The 17,863-nt window shown below is 31.4% G+C and overlaps 1 protein-coding gene and 2 pseudogenes across 1 annotated transcript; all 3 read right to left on the bottom strand.

The window, feature by feature from the left end:
- Positions 1–2,409: 2,409 nt before the first annotated feature.
- LOC148270377 (uncharacterized) lies at positions 2,410–3,129 on the bottom strand. Its single transcript, XM_088215731.1, has 3 exons — positions 3,080–3,129; positions 2,815–2,980; positions 2,410–2,622 (listed from the first exon to the last, which is right to left on the bottom strand). The coding sequence occupies exons 1-3, from the start codon at positions 3,127–3,129 to the stop codon at positions 2,410–2,412; spliced, it is 429 nt and encodes a 142-aa protein (XP_088071857.1).
- Positions 3,130–6,575: 3,446 nt separating this feature from the next.
- LOC110825329 (agamous-like MADS-box protein AGL62 pseudogene) lies at positions 6,576–7,407 on the bottom strand (annotated as a pseudogene).
- A 2,520-nt stretch (positions 7,408–9,927) lies between these two features.
- Positions 9,928–10,254, bottom strand: LOC110825328 (agamous-like MADS-box protein AGL62 pseudogene; annotated as a pseudogene).
- Positions 10,255–17,863: the final 7,609 nt, after the last annotated feature.

The following is a 17,863-nucleotide window of genomic DNA, read 5'->3' on the forward strand; positions in this document are numbered from 1 at the left end:
CCTTCTTGAAAATGCTAGCCGGCCGTTTGGCAAAGGTAACTTAGAGATTCGTCGCCTTCTTGATCTTCACCATCTCAATCATTTGGCACGAATAAAAAGATTAATTTATGATTTGAATGATTGAATAAGGATGAAGTAGAATGAAGTATATTTATAGACTACTCAATTTGACAAATACAATTTCTAAGATATTCTTTTTATTTGACTAAAAATAATTGATTGAATTATCTTTTTTAATGAACATTGACTTAAATGAAATCTCTCGCGTCATTCAAATTTTATTATGTGCTTAGTATATAAATAGCAAAATGCTTATAAATTTAAAATGTTATTACACATGTAATTTATTATTCCTAATTGCGATGAGTATACTATATTTTCCTTTCAGATAATAGAATTTAAAAGTATTTCGCCATAGTTAAGAGAATTATCAATCTTTAATTTACTAAGTTTTGTATGTTGAATATTATATATGTAAATAACTATTATAATTCTTTTTGAAAATATAATAGATCCTGACGAATTAAATAGTTTATAACCTCTTTCACATTATTTATTATTTTGAATATTAAAATTTGAAAATAATATATTTAAGAGAATGATCGATCTTTCAATCTATTGCATTTTGGATAGATTATAATATTTTTTTAAAATATATACATTATAAATTATATCTATCATATAATTTATTACATTTAATTGTGATGAGAATACTATATTGTCCTTTTGAATATCTATATTGAAACTAATATATATGAGAATGATAGATATAATATTTCATAATAAATTATTTACATATTTTTTAATAATAACAAAAGCATTCTCATTTTAACATTCGGATATTGAGACTAAACGTCAATTGAATTATTTTACATTATATCAGTGAATCCAGAATTTTTAATACTATCACAAAATCCAAACTCATATTAAAGATTTTTAAAAACTATAATTTGAATTTGATTTAGAATCATAACTCTTTTCCAATTCAGATATGTGGTATTTGTATTGTAATTTAAATTAAATACAAGTTAAAATTGTACAAACTCTTAAGCATGCTACCAAATTAAATATATACCAACAGATTTATATATTTCTATATAATGGAATAGGGAAGCGAAATGAGTATGCGGAATAATCTTTTACCTTTTTTCTTCAAAGTCACAGATATACACGTACATATATTTATATATAATGTAATAATTAACTTTCTAAAAATAATAAATTTATTACGTACTTAAAGAGCTTCAATATTTTCATATACTCGAGTGTGTTGATACCAAATTCTAAACTCTTTTAAATCTCCGGAGATATAGTTTACAATAAATGCGAGATAAGTGACTACTGTATATACATATATATACATACACATACATACACACACATATATAAAGAGATAGAACTCTCATATAAATGTACTTTATAGGGTGATTATAAAAAATTAAATATTTTTAAAGATTTGCAGAATTGTACTTAACAAGAATGTAAAATAAACAACACTCATGAAACACACATATACTTATTAACTCGATCCAAGACTAGCAACGACAACAATTATAAAGAAAAAAAAAACATGGACACACACGCACACACAAAAACGCCACCTGAAAGTAAGCAAATACAAAACTCAAGCCAATTGAAATCCCAAATTCCCAAATTATTATTTGAAAGACAAGACAAACAATAACAAAAGACACGATATTGAAACTCTTCAAACTAGCCCTTGATTCATTTCAAGATAATCAACAAACTTAGTCATTAAATTCCTTGGCCACTTCCTAGAACATTCCCTGCAAGAGGAGGCGGCATTGTTTTCGGATTATCACCGTTAGCCACCTCATTTGGATTGTCCACAATGAAGTTCTCATCATCCAATGGATCCGCAAACAGCATTTCTAGAGTGAACCATCAAATACTGAGTCTAGATTTGAATCATCTAGCACAATACGTATCATATTTAGAGCATCGGATGTTGTGCTAATTAGATCATTTGGTGCATGAGGCATAGTACTCGGATTAAAAAACTCATTAGGCCCGATATTTGGATCATTTGACAGATTAATATCCATTGTTGCAATTTGGTTCCCGAAGGCATCAGACATTATGTCTGGATTATCTCCTGCATTAAGTGCTGCAATTGGATCATCTGACTCAATCATGACTAAATTATTGAAGAGATCCCTAGGCATGGCCATCAAGTCATCAAGAGGATCTAACGCCATGCTTGAATCATTCAACGGGTTATCCATCATCATTATGTTGGGATTGCCTGAGTCTAGGTTACAGAAGCTACTCAGGGGAGGAGTTGAATTAGTACTGCTGGGGGCATATTCATGAGTTGGGTTGCTGGGCATACTAGGCATGGGGAGAGTAGTTAATGCCTTCATTGCTGGATCTGAGTAAAACATCCCGTCATCCCTTGGAGTTACCTTGTTCCTTCTTTAGCTTCTTTGCAAGTTCGGCAATATCATTCCACAAGGCCTTCATACCAACATCCAAAACTTCAAGCTCTTCCAGGTTGAATTTGTCCATTGAACGCGTATACCAAAGCTCTTTCATCAAGCCTTTTCTTCTTTGTTTCAGCTCTTTACCTCGCTTCCTTACTGGCTCCTCCTTGTCTTGAGCCTGTTATCATATACACATATTCATGTATTTGCAGTATTAGATAAGCAATTAGGCTAAAGATTTGAAAGTCCAACAAAAAATTCAAAATATATCACGTAACGTCATAGATTTAAGTATTAGTGACTCATGATAATTTTTGGATTATCATAAATGGATATTATAAAAAAAAGATAACAAATAAGTTGCTAACACCTCAGTGATCCTACTGATTGTTTGTTGAGTATCATTGTCGTTGTCAGGATCTCGAGTTGGACGAACATCAATACTAAGAAAACGATCAATCATAATATCGATATTAGGATTACCATAGCATAAGGCCCTATTTCCAGGGGAGAAAACAATAAGGCCAACATCTGGTCTACAAAGAGTGCAAAGTTCACTCGCCTTCTTAAAAAGGCTACTTCGATGTTTTAAGAAGGTAACTTAGAGACTGGCTTCATTCTCCATCTTTTTTTACTCGATCTTTTGACAACTTTTGCTTTTACTTGATGTCCCCTCATCTGCCATTGCTAAAACTGAAAATAACAAAAGATAACCTCGAAAAATTGAGAAGAAGATAATGGAGATTATGATGAGAGGATGTAAGTATGCTATTATTGCAATTGACGATTGTAAATTACGCAAGGTATTTATAAGGTTTGGAGGTACCACTTGAGGCTATCCAAGTTGAGTTAGGTGGATTTACTTAACTTTTATGCATTTACGTTTCTGGCTACAATCCTTTTTTTATTGAAATATAAGGTAAGGAATATCTTGACGTAATCCAAAACTTAAATTTCTGATACTATCAAGATGTCTTTACCTTTATTACTAGTACATAGTTAAACATTCATTTATGAATTTTGATTTGCTTACATCTCAAGGAAAAAACTTATTCTTCGTCCGTCAATGATCATATGAGCGCGGCGATATTGGAATATAAAAATAGAAAGCTTACACAAGCATGTTGAACCTAAATTCCCTTTAATGTATTTTCCTTATTCATAGTTCATTTAATTATTTTCTACTAAATAAAAAAATTTGTTCTCATCACGGTCGTCAAGATGATCTTATTCAAGTATTAGTATATCATTCATTTAGTATAATGCTAGAGATAAGTTAAATTTCTTTAATTATTAGTGAATTTTAATATAATTTTATCCAGATAGTTTATATGTTTATATTTTTTTTATGTTCCAGTCTTCTTATCTAGCTTCTGTCACTGGATGCATTTTTGAACAAATTATTACTACTTGATTTAAACTGAGGAAGAAATTCATCCTTGGCGCATTAGTGATCATGACAAATACAAAAATGAAAAGTATACGTAAGCGTATAAAATCTAATTCTCTAATATTGACTAAAACAAACTAATGTTCAATAGTTATTCTTTTTCATGCATTTCACTTACTAACAATTCATATAATTGTTTTATGTAAATCAACAAGTTAAGTTTTATCATGGTGAGTAAGGTGATCTTATCCAACAACTAATATGTCGTTCATTTGGTGAAACGCTAGGGGGAAGTTAAAAATGTTTTTACCCTGAATAAATTTGATGGTCTCGTTGATATGATCTATCTATTTGTTTTTTATTTATTTATTTCATTGTTTTTGTTTTATTTTTATTATTAGATGCATTCATGAATAAATTATTACATCAAGTTTGGTTCAATCTCAAAGAAGAAATTTATTAATGGCATGGAAATGATCTTTATAGCCACGATCTTCGAACACAAAATAGAAAGTTTATGAAGATTTATATAACCTAATGCTCTTACATCATGCACAAATTAACTAAAGTGAAATAGTTCAAGAGTTTTTGCCTTCTATGCATTTCCCGTATTAACATATCGTTTAGTTGTTCTCAAGTAACTCAGAAGGCTCGATTTTATCATGGTCAGAAAGATGATCTTATCTGATAATGAATATGTCATGCACTGGGTATAACACAAGAGAGAAGTTAAATTCTATCGTTATTATTGAATTTGACATAATCTCATTGATATAAACAACATGTCTATATATTTTTTATATTCCAGCCTTCTTGTTCTGTTTTTGTCCTTGAACGCAATATGTTCTTCATGCATATCTGTTTGTGTTTCATAAGGCTTCAAAATGTAAACTATCATAATAGTATTGCCATGTTAATGCATCATTCAGGAGCCCCTTCCTAGTTCTCTTTCTTTTTTTTTTCTTCTATTTAATTTTAAATCTATTAGCATGTTTTTCTTTATCGGCCTCCTTTGTTGCTCTCAAGATTAATTTTGCTCTCAAAATTGAAAGCAATTTAGTTTCAGTGTACAAAATTAGTCTAAAAATATCTTAACAGTAAATCTTTTGAAATAAAATTTTAAGACTTAATATCACACTTATATGCATTGATTAAGCATCTGGTAAAAAATATGTTTTCCTTAGCGAAAAAATTTCATTCTTTGTTATGAATTTTTTAAAAAATAGTAAGATAAGTATACAAAAATAAGACCCTCGTTAATCAAAATTGAATGGATCACATGAACCGGGAAGCAGAGTCAAATTCTCCTGTATAAATATATGTTTGAAACTCTGGTTTAGAAATATGTTCAGACTTAAAACAGAAGAGATTATTGGTTTTAGATTGAAAGATCTTTTAGCTACTGTGGATCGACTTCAGATGGTGCTCGGGTGAGAGCACACTGCACGATAGTTGTCTTCAAGAAAGCTATGACATCTCTATGGAACTAGCTCCTGCTAACAATACAACCAATCTATCCAATCCATATGCAGTGTCCCCTGCATTTCAAAAGCATTGCCAGCAAATTTTTTATTCTAAATTCAGTAGTTGTCTTCACATAATAGCTATAATATGATCAACATTTGATACCTACACCGAACTTAGAGCAAAGAAGGATGTCTTCATGTGAAAAAGATATAAATTGTAGACATACACGAGTTGTAGATCCAGTGTAAAAATATAGAAAATAGAAATTCAAATGGAATAGAAATAAGAAAAAAATTAAGAAAGAGAATAATATGCTGAGCAGATTTGTGATTCCAACATAGCACCAAATTCAATATAGGAGTGTAATCGCCAGATTTGTGATTAAATACGTATATTCATTTCAATACAACGACACTTATATCTGTACATGCATCATGTTTTTAATGCACAATTTATTTTTATTTTTCCTATCATGTCGTTCTTACAAATTTTTTGTTAAATAAGAATAAATTAACTATATTATACTTTTAAAGTTGATCTATATATAGATCTACTACTTACCTTCTCTACAACCTATATGTTCTATTTTTATTTGGATTCATACAGTCATTTAGTATCATACATACGTTTAAATTTACCCGAAGAACAAAAACTCATGCTTATGTAATCTAATATCTATCTCTAACCTGGAAGCTTTTGATATTGAAAAATTCTAGTATGCTTACCTCAAGCTCTAAACTTTCCTCAATCTCTCGAGGTATGGTGTACAATAAATATGAGATAATAGGTCACTATATATATACACACACACACACACATATATATATATATAATAGAGGCTAAACTCTTGTATATATGTGTTTTACATTTTGTATGGTGAATATAAATGAGTAAATATTTTGATAATAATTGTTTATATATTAAAATAATACATATTACGATATGTTATATAGGTAGCAGTTGATAGTGTCACAACGCATGACAAAAAAAAAAGCGTAGTAGAATGTTTGAGATATATACATATATATATATAATCAAGCGCAAAGGGTTTTAAGGAAGAAAACTTATATTAAGAACTAGATGCAGTATCACTGAACGATTACAAAGTACTTAAACAAATAACATAAAATAAGACGCCTCTTATTTTCTAGAACAAACCCTTACTCGTTAGAAGCTAAAATCCTAAAACCCAACATAATATAAAGACTAATACTGAGGCATTTACTGTGCCGGAAAAATTAAAAATTCATTTTAAATAAATAAAAAAAGTTCGCTTAAAAGAATCCTTGGCCAAATCCATGATACTTTGGAGGCATCATATTCGGATTGTTGAATGGAACAATGCTAGAACTGAATCCAGCAGGCTTTGTCTCAAAAGGAAGACTTGCTCCACCGGAAGAACTTCCCAGAAAAAAAGGATGGTTAGGATGATGATGATGAGGATGAGGATGAGGAAGATGAGGATGAGGATGAGGATGAGGATGATGATTATGAGGATGATGATTATTTTGGGTACGAATCAAAATCTTCTCAGCATGCTTAGCCACATTCTTCTTCAGTTCATCGAGAGAGGCCTTCAGTTGTTGAAGTTGTGTCAAGCTCATATCGTTCTTGCGAGCCATCCACCAACATTGATTCTCATTTGCCTTTTTCATATGGTTAAGCTCTTCGCCTCGCTTCTTCTCGATTTCGAGTTGGTTAAGAACCTGTACATGTGGTAAAATTAATATATATTATTTATACCAAAAATGTTTTATTAGAAAGGAAATTAATTAAAATAACCTGAGTGAGCTGCATGTTTAGCTCACGGACACTAGTGTTCCGATGAGCCTCAATGAGTTTCATGGTTCCAGATGCAGCTTGTGGTGGATTACCACTAACAAAATGTTCCAACACAGTTTGGACACAAGGATGGCCAAAAGAAAAGACCTTCTGACCGGGTGAGAAGACGATAATAGCAATCTCAGCCCCACATAGAGTGCTCAATTCACTCGCCTACTTGAAAAGTCCGGCTCGACGTTTGGAGAAAGTGACTTGGAGATTGCTTTCATTATTCATCTTCGCCATTTCAACCTTTTGCCGTCCCTTACTCTTTCTCACCATGGTTACAAGTATTGAATATGTGCAGAGAGAAATTAATAGAGAGATTAATGGAGAGAAATAGTTTGTATTGAAAGAGGGGGAAATGAGTGATATTTATAGGAGATTTGAATCAAGGTTGTGAATTAATAAATTTTAGGTAGACATCCTGTATATATTTTCTTGTTTTAATAATTTACTTGTTTAGGGTTGCTTGAGAATCTCATCCTTATTGAAATATATGGTAGGCAAAATCTGGACAATTAAAGTTAAATTTTAGCTGTACTTTTATACAATTTGCAAAATCATCATTATTTTAACATATATAGATACATAGCTAGATGGATATACATGAAAATTGAACATTCTTGAAAATTTTACATTTTTTATGTTATATATATGTATATATATTCTCGATATTAATTTGGGATTGAGAAGGTAAGAGAGCTACTTTTAATTTTATTTATTTGTCTCTTGTTAGGAGACACACTGAATCAAATTGCAATGATAAAAATCCTTAGATAATTTCTGTTAAAGTAATAAAAAATTTAAAAATGTATTATAAGATATATTAAAATTTAAAAACTATGATGAATTCTTTATAAAATTAATTGATCATTAGTACAATGGATAATTTTAATTTTATTTATAAGCATTAAGGAAGGATCGAAGTTGCAAATTAAACTATAAATATCAATTGGATCACATTTAAAATTCAAAATTTTAAATAATTAAATTTAATTGTGACAGTCGATTAACCTTCATAACAATAAAGTTTTAATTCGATTGTGTGTGATATTCAATTAAACTTAAAATTCATATAATTTATGTTTAGCTCTTTCAAAAGGTGACTTACAATTATTTTACTAGTATAACACTTCAACTAGAGCCTGCTTAAACAAAATCCAATTTCTTTGATCCATTTGATTGAAAATTTCTATTTAATACTGTTTGGTCCTAATATAAAAACTTCCATGCATTTTTTAGGGAATTTTTATTTAAATTAAATCTCATATAATTGAATAAGTTAAATAAACAATTAACATTTAATGAAGATATTATCCATACTTGGGATATATATTCCCAAATATATATTTGCATACTTAGATAAGTACTCTCAATAAAATATTTCCCGTGAATATTACCTAATTTCATTATTGATTTATTTTAAGATTAATTACTCACATTAAAGTAGTAGAATTTTCTTAGCTACCATTTATGTGTTACAAGAATTTTCTTAGCTGGAGCTTGTGCATGTGACCCATATAGGCTTAGTATTAAATTATTTATAGGACTTTAACCAATATAATTGATTTATTATGACTAAACACTTTTGACTCATCATCATGATTTATTTATCGCATCAATAAATTGGATGAACATACAGGTCACCAAGAGTGTCATCTAATAAATGCTTCACAACTCTTACAATGTATAAAAATTTGATCATGAAATTCAATAGTTTGTCCGTGGATGCATAATTACCATATAGTTAATTCATTTCATTTATTATATTTCAGATTAATTCAAGATGTGACTTGTACCAACCATTATTTAACTGAATAGTTGGTATATTTCTTCTTATATAAGAGATTGTACTTCCCTGTATGTTTTTAATTAAATGTTATTTATATTGTTTTAAATTTGATGTATATATATATTAGTTAATTAACCAACACATGTATTTATTCAAATATAGAGACTCATAATTGTCAATGTAAAAACTTAACTCGCAAAAATATGACATAATTGAAGGTTTTCCCAAAGATGATTCATGTTCTTATCAAAGCACGATTATGTGACTTTAATATCTTTTTTTTTATATTTAGACATTACCTTTGTCTTGAGTTAATGAGTTAAAAGTAAATTACTTAAAATATTTTCTCCTATTACAACTCTTAGAATAGTTGGTTGATTTCAACTTGAAAATAAAAATAAATGCCTAGATAAAAAAATTATGTTATTATTACACTCTTTGAAAGTACCGCAACACTGCAATGAAAAGGAACATGATGAAAACCCAAATGCTAAGGCACCAGGTATCTAACATAAATAAAATAAAACAAACTGCAAGCATCGTGTTTATAACTCTTTTTAATTTCATCCTTCCAAGACTTAATCAAGAAATGTACTTAGTAGAATCTTTTTTTCTCATTTCCTTGAATATATATAATGGGATTATCCTTGAACATGTTAGGTATCGCGTTTGGGTCGTTCAATACATGAGGCGTCATGTTTAATTTGTTCTGAATTATAATCGTCTCAGCTTCTTCAGTAACTTTCTTCTTCAATTCCTTACGAGATGTCTTTAAGTGCTCAAGTTGTGAGAAACTCATTTCCTTTTTCGGACCCATCCACCAACACTTACTCTCACATTTTTATTTTGTATTTCCTTAAGCTCTGCATTGCGATTTTTCTCGATTTCCAATTGATTGATAACCTATTTTTATATATTTCAAATAATAAGTACAAGTCAGTATAAGTTTTAATCCAACAAAAATAAGATCAAATAAGTATATTAAGTTTTAAAATCTAGATATGGTATACTCAAACCTGTGTGAGGATCATATTGAGCTCATGTATCCTTGAGTTGCGGTGAGCCTCAATGAGCGTCATGGCTCCTGAAGTATCTCGTGGAGGATTACCACAAATGAAATCTTCAATCACTTTTTCGACACAAGGATGACCAAAAGAAAAAGCCTTCTTACCAGGGGAAAAAACAATCATTGCAATATCAACGTCACAAAGAGTGGATAATTCACTAGCATTCTTAAAAAGACCAGCTCTTCGTTTTGAAAAAGTTACTTGGAGGTTGGTTTCGTTACTCATCTTCACCATCTCAATCTTTTGATGGCCCTTGCCCTTCCTATCCATTGCTAAAAGTGAAAGAAAAAGACAATGTGAAGAAAAGATAAAAAAGTTAGTTTATAATTTACTAGGAACTGATAGAAAATGTGTAGTGTTTATAAGAGTCGTCGGACTGACATTATTATTTTGCACTATGCAACATCAAACTTTATTTAAATGGATTTTCTATATAAATTTTTTAATCTTTAATTACTTACTCATTTGGATTCATCAGATTGGAAAATATCATTTTGTACTATCTAACGTATAACTTAATTTATAAATTTATTAGCTTTAATTACTTACTCGTTTGGAGTCAACAGGTTAGACATTATCATTTTGCACTATCGAATATATAACTCGATTTAGATTAATTTTCTATATAAATTTTTTAACTTTAATTACTTATTCATTTGGAGCAGATTTCATATTATCATTTTGCACTATCCAATATATAAACTGATTTATAAATATCTTAACTTTAATTACTTATTTATTGGGAATTATCAGGCTGGACATTATCATTTTGCACTATTCAATATTTAACTTGATTAAGAGAGATTTTCTATATAAATTTCTTACCTTTAATTACATCCTCATTTGCAGTTACCTGGCTGGGTAATATCATTTTTCACTATCAAACACATAATCTGATTTAGATGAATTTTCTATATAAATTTTTGCCTTTAATTACTTTCTCATTGGAGTTATCAGGTTAGACATTATTATTTTACACTATCTATAACTTGATCTAAATGGATTTTTTGCATAAATTTCTTAGCTTTAATTACTTGCTCATTTGGAGTCACTAGATTGAGCATTATCATTATACACCATCTAGCATATAGCTTGAGTTAGGTGGATTTTCTGTATAAAATTTTGCACTATTCTATATATAACTTGATTGAGAGAGATTTTCTATATAAATTTTTTAGCTTTAATTACTTCCTCATTGGGAGTTACCAGGTTGAGGATCTTCATTTTTCACCATCAAACATATAATCTGATTTAGATGGATTTTCTATATAAATTTTTTACTTTAATTACGTACTCATTTAGAGTCATTAGGTTAGACATGATTATTTTGCACTATATAATATATAACTTGATTTAAATGGATTTTTTGCATAAATTTCTTAGCTTTAATTACTTGCTCATTTGGAGTCACAAGATTGAGCATTATCATTATACACCATCCAACATATAGCTTGAGTTAGGTGGATTTTTTGTATAAAATTTTTAACTTTAATTACGTACTCATTTAGAATCATCAGGCTGTGGATTATCATTTTACACTATTCAACCTATAGTTTGAGTTAGGCAGATTTTCTATAAAAATTTCTTAGATTAATTACTTACTTATTTGGTGTTACCAGATTGACTTTATCATTTTGCACTATCCAACATATTGCTTAAGTCAGGTGAATTTTTTTTATAAATTTTTTAACTTTAATTACTTACTCATTTGGAGTCACTAAGTTTGACATTATCATTTTGCACTATCCAATACATAATTTAATTTAGATGAATTTTCTATACAAATTTATTAGCTTTAATAACTTACTTGTTTGGAATCATCAAGTTGAAAATTATCACTTTTCACTATCCAACACAACTTGATTTAGATGAATTTTTTATATAATTTTTTTTTGGTTTTGATGACTTACTCGTTCTGAGTCACCAAGTTGGGCATTTTTATTTTATATTGTTCAATATATAATTTGATTTAGACGAATTTTCTTTGTAAATATATCGGCTTTAAAAACTTATTTGTTTGGAATGCTTTACAATCACCTCATTGAAATATATAGTAAAAAAATCTTGAAAATTGATATAATATTACCTTTAAGTTATACGAATTTACCATTTCCAAATCATCATTGCTGGTAGAACGAAATGAAATGAATCTTCTTAGAAGTAGTTATTAGCAGCCACATTTTCTTGCTTATCAAATTTGACAAGATAATAAAAATAGTGTCAACATCTGTGCAAGGATGAATAAAATTTGAATTACACATCCCAATACACAGTATTATATAATTATCAACCTATGCTCTTTTCAACCTTAGCCATAAAAGGTTTTGATGAAGCATCCATATAAAACTATTCCAATTTGGCTCAATTCTTCACTATGGTGAGTTGTCTTTCATAGTATGTTATCTTTCTTGACGCTTTTGATGATTGCTCATCTTCTCTATTAATCTTCTCTACGTTGATTCAAAATGATTAATACTCTATTTGAATCTATAGGGACTTAAAAGTGTTTCCACGAGAGATATTTTAGTCAGAATTTTAGGATTATCTAACTAAATTTTTATGTTTGCTTTTTCATTAATCTCGTCATTCTTCCCAATAAATTTGCTACAAAATGGAAGGATTTAGATAGTCATGTTTTTAATCGAATATTCTCAATTGGAATTAATATTTTCTTGAAGAAATCTGTCTTCGAGAGCTTTTTTTTTGGAAAAAAACTCAGACCCCAAAGAGATTAGCTTTCCTCCCAATTTCCATCACAAGTAGTAGTTATGCTAATGAAAAAGCATAGTATGTTTTATAAAAATTTTGTAAATATAGAACATGGTTGTAATTTTTCAATTAATTTTTTCAATCTGAGATATTATTTTAACAACACTCGATTATTTATAATATATTGAAATATCATATTTTTAATATAAACTATAACACGTTGTATAGTAAATTTATTAAGTACGCATAGATATTTTAATATAACGTGCACTTGAATCCGTATTTGCATAATGCATTTTTAATTTACTATTTATTTTTACTTTCATTGCCATGTCTTTCTTAAAATTTTTTGTTAAATAAGAATAAGTTAATTGTGTTTTACTTTCGAAGTTGATCTATATATATCCACTATATATCTTCTCCACAAGCTATATATTCTATTTTCCATTGGATTATTACAGCCATTACGCACCATACATCTGTTTTAACAGTAGATCGGTAAATAATTAATATTTCATGGATGATTTTTCAAGAACCTGCCACCCCATATAACATCTAATAGAACATATTGGATATGTAAATACAAATTCATTTTGATTCTTGGTATCTATTGTTTCTCTCTCTCTCTCTCTCTCTCTCTCTCTCTCTTTCTCTTTTGGGGTAAAATCTAAGCCCTAATATGTATTAAACAGTGCACGTCTATATAAGATTTATAATGCATGCATAGCATATAGTACTGTAAAATTAGAGTTAAGATGAAAGCAAATAGATCTTTTATTTATAAAATATATCACTTTACATTCCATTGATAATATAACTTAAATATGAAAGTCAAACTGTATGAGCACTCTATGACCTTACTAATTAAAACACATTCCCACAAACTTCAAATTTAGAAAAACTCCTACCCGTTTCCACCATTATTCTGAGTCATATTATATCCTGTAGCTGGCATCATGTTCACATTGTTAAGACCATTGGTATACATCAAGTTTTAATCGTTAATCGCATCCGATCCCCCCACCATCATGTTCTGGTCATTATTCATCATCATATGATCGGCTGCAACCATGTTTTGATCATTGTTGATCATCATATTTGCCGCTGGTAGCATCATGTTTGTAGGGTTACTGTTGATAAGCATGACATTAGAGACCATGATTGGATTATTGGGAGTCATGGAATTGGACAAGGGAATGTTTGGATTATTGTTGTTGAGCATGTCACGAAGCATCTTCATATAAGCTGCAGGATTAACCATGTTAGGATTAATCATGCTGGGCCTAATCACGTTTGGATTAACCATGTTGGAATTAACCCTATTCATGTTCGGATTAACCATGTTTCTGGGACCAACGATAGCATTTAAGGGGATAGATTCAAATGGAAGTCCAGTTCCATTGGAAGAGCTTCCAAGAAAAAGCTGATCATCAGAATTAGGATTAATATTCTCCTCTTCAACATCTTTTTCTTTGGCGACTTTTATAACATTCTCGTATAATTCCTCAAGAGCAGGTTGAAATTGCTGAAACTGTGAAAGGTTCATGTCATCTATGGAACCCATCCACCAGGCTTTACTTGCATTCTCCTTCATCACCTTCTTAAGCTCCACACTTCACTTCTTTTTAGCATCCAGTTGGGCATTAAGCTTTAATTATATATAATCATGTCCAAAAAAAATTCAAGAATTAGTTATAAAAATCAAATAGTATAGATATATGAAGACATGGTAGTGATTATACCTTGTTTAGCTGTGAGTTGAGCCCTTGGAGACAAGCATTTCGATGAGCATCCATCATGCATATGTTAGCTGAAAGAGGTTGTTCTATTAGGCCACTGAATCGATTGATCAACTTTTCCACAGAAGGACTGACAAAAAAAAAACACTTTCTTAGCAGGTGAAAAAATAATCACTGCAATTTCAGCGCCACAAAGCGTGCTAATTTCACTCGCCTTCTTGAAAATGCCAGCCCGGCGTTTGGCAAAGGTAACTTGGAGATTCGTCGCCTTCTTGATCTTCACCATCTCAACCATTTGGCGGCCCTTTAACTTCCTAGGAGGCTCCATGGATAAATTTAGCACGAATTAAAAGATTAATTTATGATTTGAATGATTGAATAAGGATGAAGTAGAATGAAGTATATTTATAGACTACTCAACTTGACAGTTACAATTTTTAAGTATTCCTGCATTTAAATTAACTATGTCTTAATTACTTACTCCTTTAGGATTTTGTAATAATGGAGAGAATATAATTTAACTAATTTAGAGTAGTCTAAATAAATGCACTAGAAGTTTTTAGAATCTTTCTTAAATAATCTGACATAGAGCTTCTAAGATATTCTTTTTATTTGACTAAAAATAATTGATTGAATTATCTTTTTTTAATGAACATTGACTTAAATGAAATCTCTCGCGTCATTCAAATTTTATTATGTGCTTAGTATATAAATAGCAAAATGCTTATAAATTTTAACATATTATTACACATGTAATTTATTATTCCTAATTGCGATGAGTATACAATATTTTCCTTTCAGATAATAGAATTTAAAAGTATTTCGCCATAGTTAAGAGAATGATCAATCTTTAATTTACTAAGTTTTGTATGTTGAATATTATATATGTAAATAACCTATTATAATTCTTTTTGAAAATATAATAGATCCAGACGAGTTAAATAGTTTATAACCTCTTTCATATTATTTATTCTTTTGAATATTAAAATTTGAAAATAATATATTTAAGAGAATGATCGACATTTCAATCTATTACATTTTGGATAGCTTATAATTCTTTTTTTAAAAATATATACATTATAAATTATATCTATCATATAATTTATTACATTTAACTATGATGAGAATACTATATTGTCCTTTTGAATATCTATATTGAAACTAATATATATGAGAATGACAGATATAATATTTCATAATAAATTATTTACATATTTTTTAATAATAACAAAAGCATTCTCATTTTAATATTCGGATATTGAGACTAAACATCAATTGAATTATTTTACATTATATCAGTGAATCCAGAATTTTTAATACTATCACAAAATCCAAACTCATATTAAAGATTTTTAAAAACTATAATTTGAATTTGATTTAGAATCATAACTCTTTTCCAATTCAGATATATGGTATTTGTATTGTAATTTAAATTAAATACAAGTTAAAATTATACAAACTCTTAAGCATGCTACCAAATTAAATATATACCAACGATTTATATATTTCCATATAATGGAATAGGGAAGCGAAATGAGTATGCGGAATAATCTTTTACCTTTTTTCTTCAAAGTCACAGATTTACACGTACATATATTTATATATAATGTAATAATTATGTAGCGCCCGGACCGAGAAGAAGAAAAAAAAAAAAAAAAAAAAAAAAAAAGAAAAAGAGAAAAGCCACGTCGGCAGCCACGTCAGCAGGCCCGGTCAGCAGTCCCGGCCAACCGGGGCCTGCCACGTGGCAAGATCAAGTCGCTCCGAAACGGGCCACGTTGGCGATCCGCGTGGGCGCGATCGGACGGCCCAGATACAATCGCACGGACGGCCCAGATTCAATCAAAAACGAACGGCCCAGATTAAAACAAAATGGACGGCTGAGATCAAAAGGCTAGGGGTTATAAATAGAACCCCCACACCAGACCACAAACCCTAGCCGCCTGCCGCTCGCCGGAGAAGACGAACCAGAGGCCGACCGCCGCCACCCGCCGCCGCACCGGGGAAATTTTTGACCGCCGATCGAGGTAAATTTCATACCCCCGACTCGTTTTTCCACGCTGATTCCTCCTGTGGCCAAATCGAAGCCAAAATCCCGGCCAAACGGCCGGAATACGCGGTCAAAGACCAGCGGCGCCGCCGCGCCCCCTCTCAGTTTTTGCCTCCGACGAGGCCCTTCCCGGCCTCTGTTTGATGCAATTTTTATATCACCGTGATCACCATTCTTTTCTCTACAGGTTGACTGGAGCCGAATCACCAAACCACGAACCTCGCCGGAGAGCCGCCGCACCCGAGAGCGCCGCCGCCAGTAAGCTCCGCTTCTTCGTGATTTTTTGGCCCCCCGAGGGCCCTAGGGTTGTTTTCTCGCAGGGACCGATGCGAGTGTGGCCGAATTCGGCCAGAAACGGCCGAAAACAGCCAACCCGAGGCGAATCGTCGCCGCAAGCGGCGGCGCCGTCGCCGGAGCACGGCGGAGCCGCCGTGCCGGAGTTGCGATATTGGCCAAAAAGGGGCCCTGAGCCTAATTTGAGATTTTTTGGAACACGTGCAGGTACCGTTAGTGTGTTTCAGTTCCCCGGGAAAAATTCAGGGAAAATTAGGGACGGCCTGTAGGCGTATTGTGAATCGTATTCGAATCCTGAAAACAAGTAAGGACCCCTCACCCTATTTCCTATCACGGTATTAAAGTTCAAAATGATAAAACGGTATTTCTTGAATTAACGCATGTGTGAAATTGCTTAAGGTTGCTAATGGAGCCCGAGTCTAGTGTGATTGATGATTTACTATTATTTGGCCTGTTTTACAGCTTTAAATGCATTATGAGGTTTGATGTGTTCATTTTATAGTTTCGAGTGCATATATTACTGTTTTATTAATTATGGGTTGAATGACTGAAGAACTGATACTGTATGTTGTCTGTTTGGCATGAATTACGATTTGCTTGTTTAAATGTGAATTGATGATGCTTATTGAGGAAAAGGAAAATGAAACATTGTGTAGACTGATAATTGTATGATGGGGTCAGCCTGACTAGATATCCTGGGAGATGGTGGACGGACCGGGTCCGTAGGGAACCCTACCGGGATTGTGGTCTCACATGCCGGACGGGGTATGGAGATATTATGGTTTTGGCGCCCATACTGGACGGGGTATGGGGACAGCCCGTTTCACCCTCATACCGGACGGGGTATTGAGGTTTATGGTTTTGGCGCCCATACCGGACGGGGTATGGGGATGGCCCGTTTCACCCTCATACCGGACGGGGTATTGAGGTTTATGGTTTTGGCGCCCATACCGGACGGGGTATGGGGACGGCCCTGGAAACTGATTATGAATGTTAAAGGTTAACGGGTAGCGGGACCCCTAGGGACCCCCATGGATACTAGTAGGCTGGTAAATGAGAAAATGATATGTTGTATAATGATTGAATT

The sequence above is a fragment of the Carica papaya genome, chromosome 1, assembly GCF_054855325.1.
Source record: "Carica papaya isolate Zhongbai chromosome 1, ASM5485532v1, whole genome shotgun sequence".
Lineage (NCBI taxonomy): Eukaryota > Viridiplantae > Streptophyta > Magnoliopsida > Brassicales > Caricaceae > Carica > Carica papaya.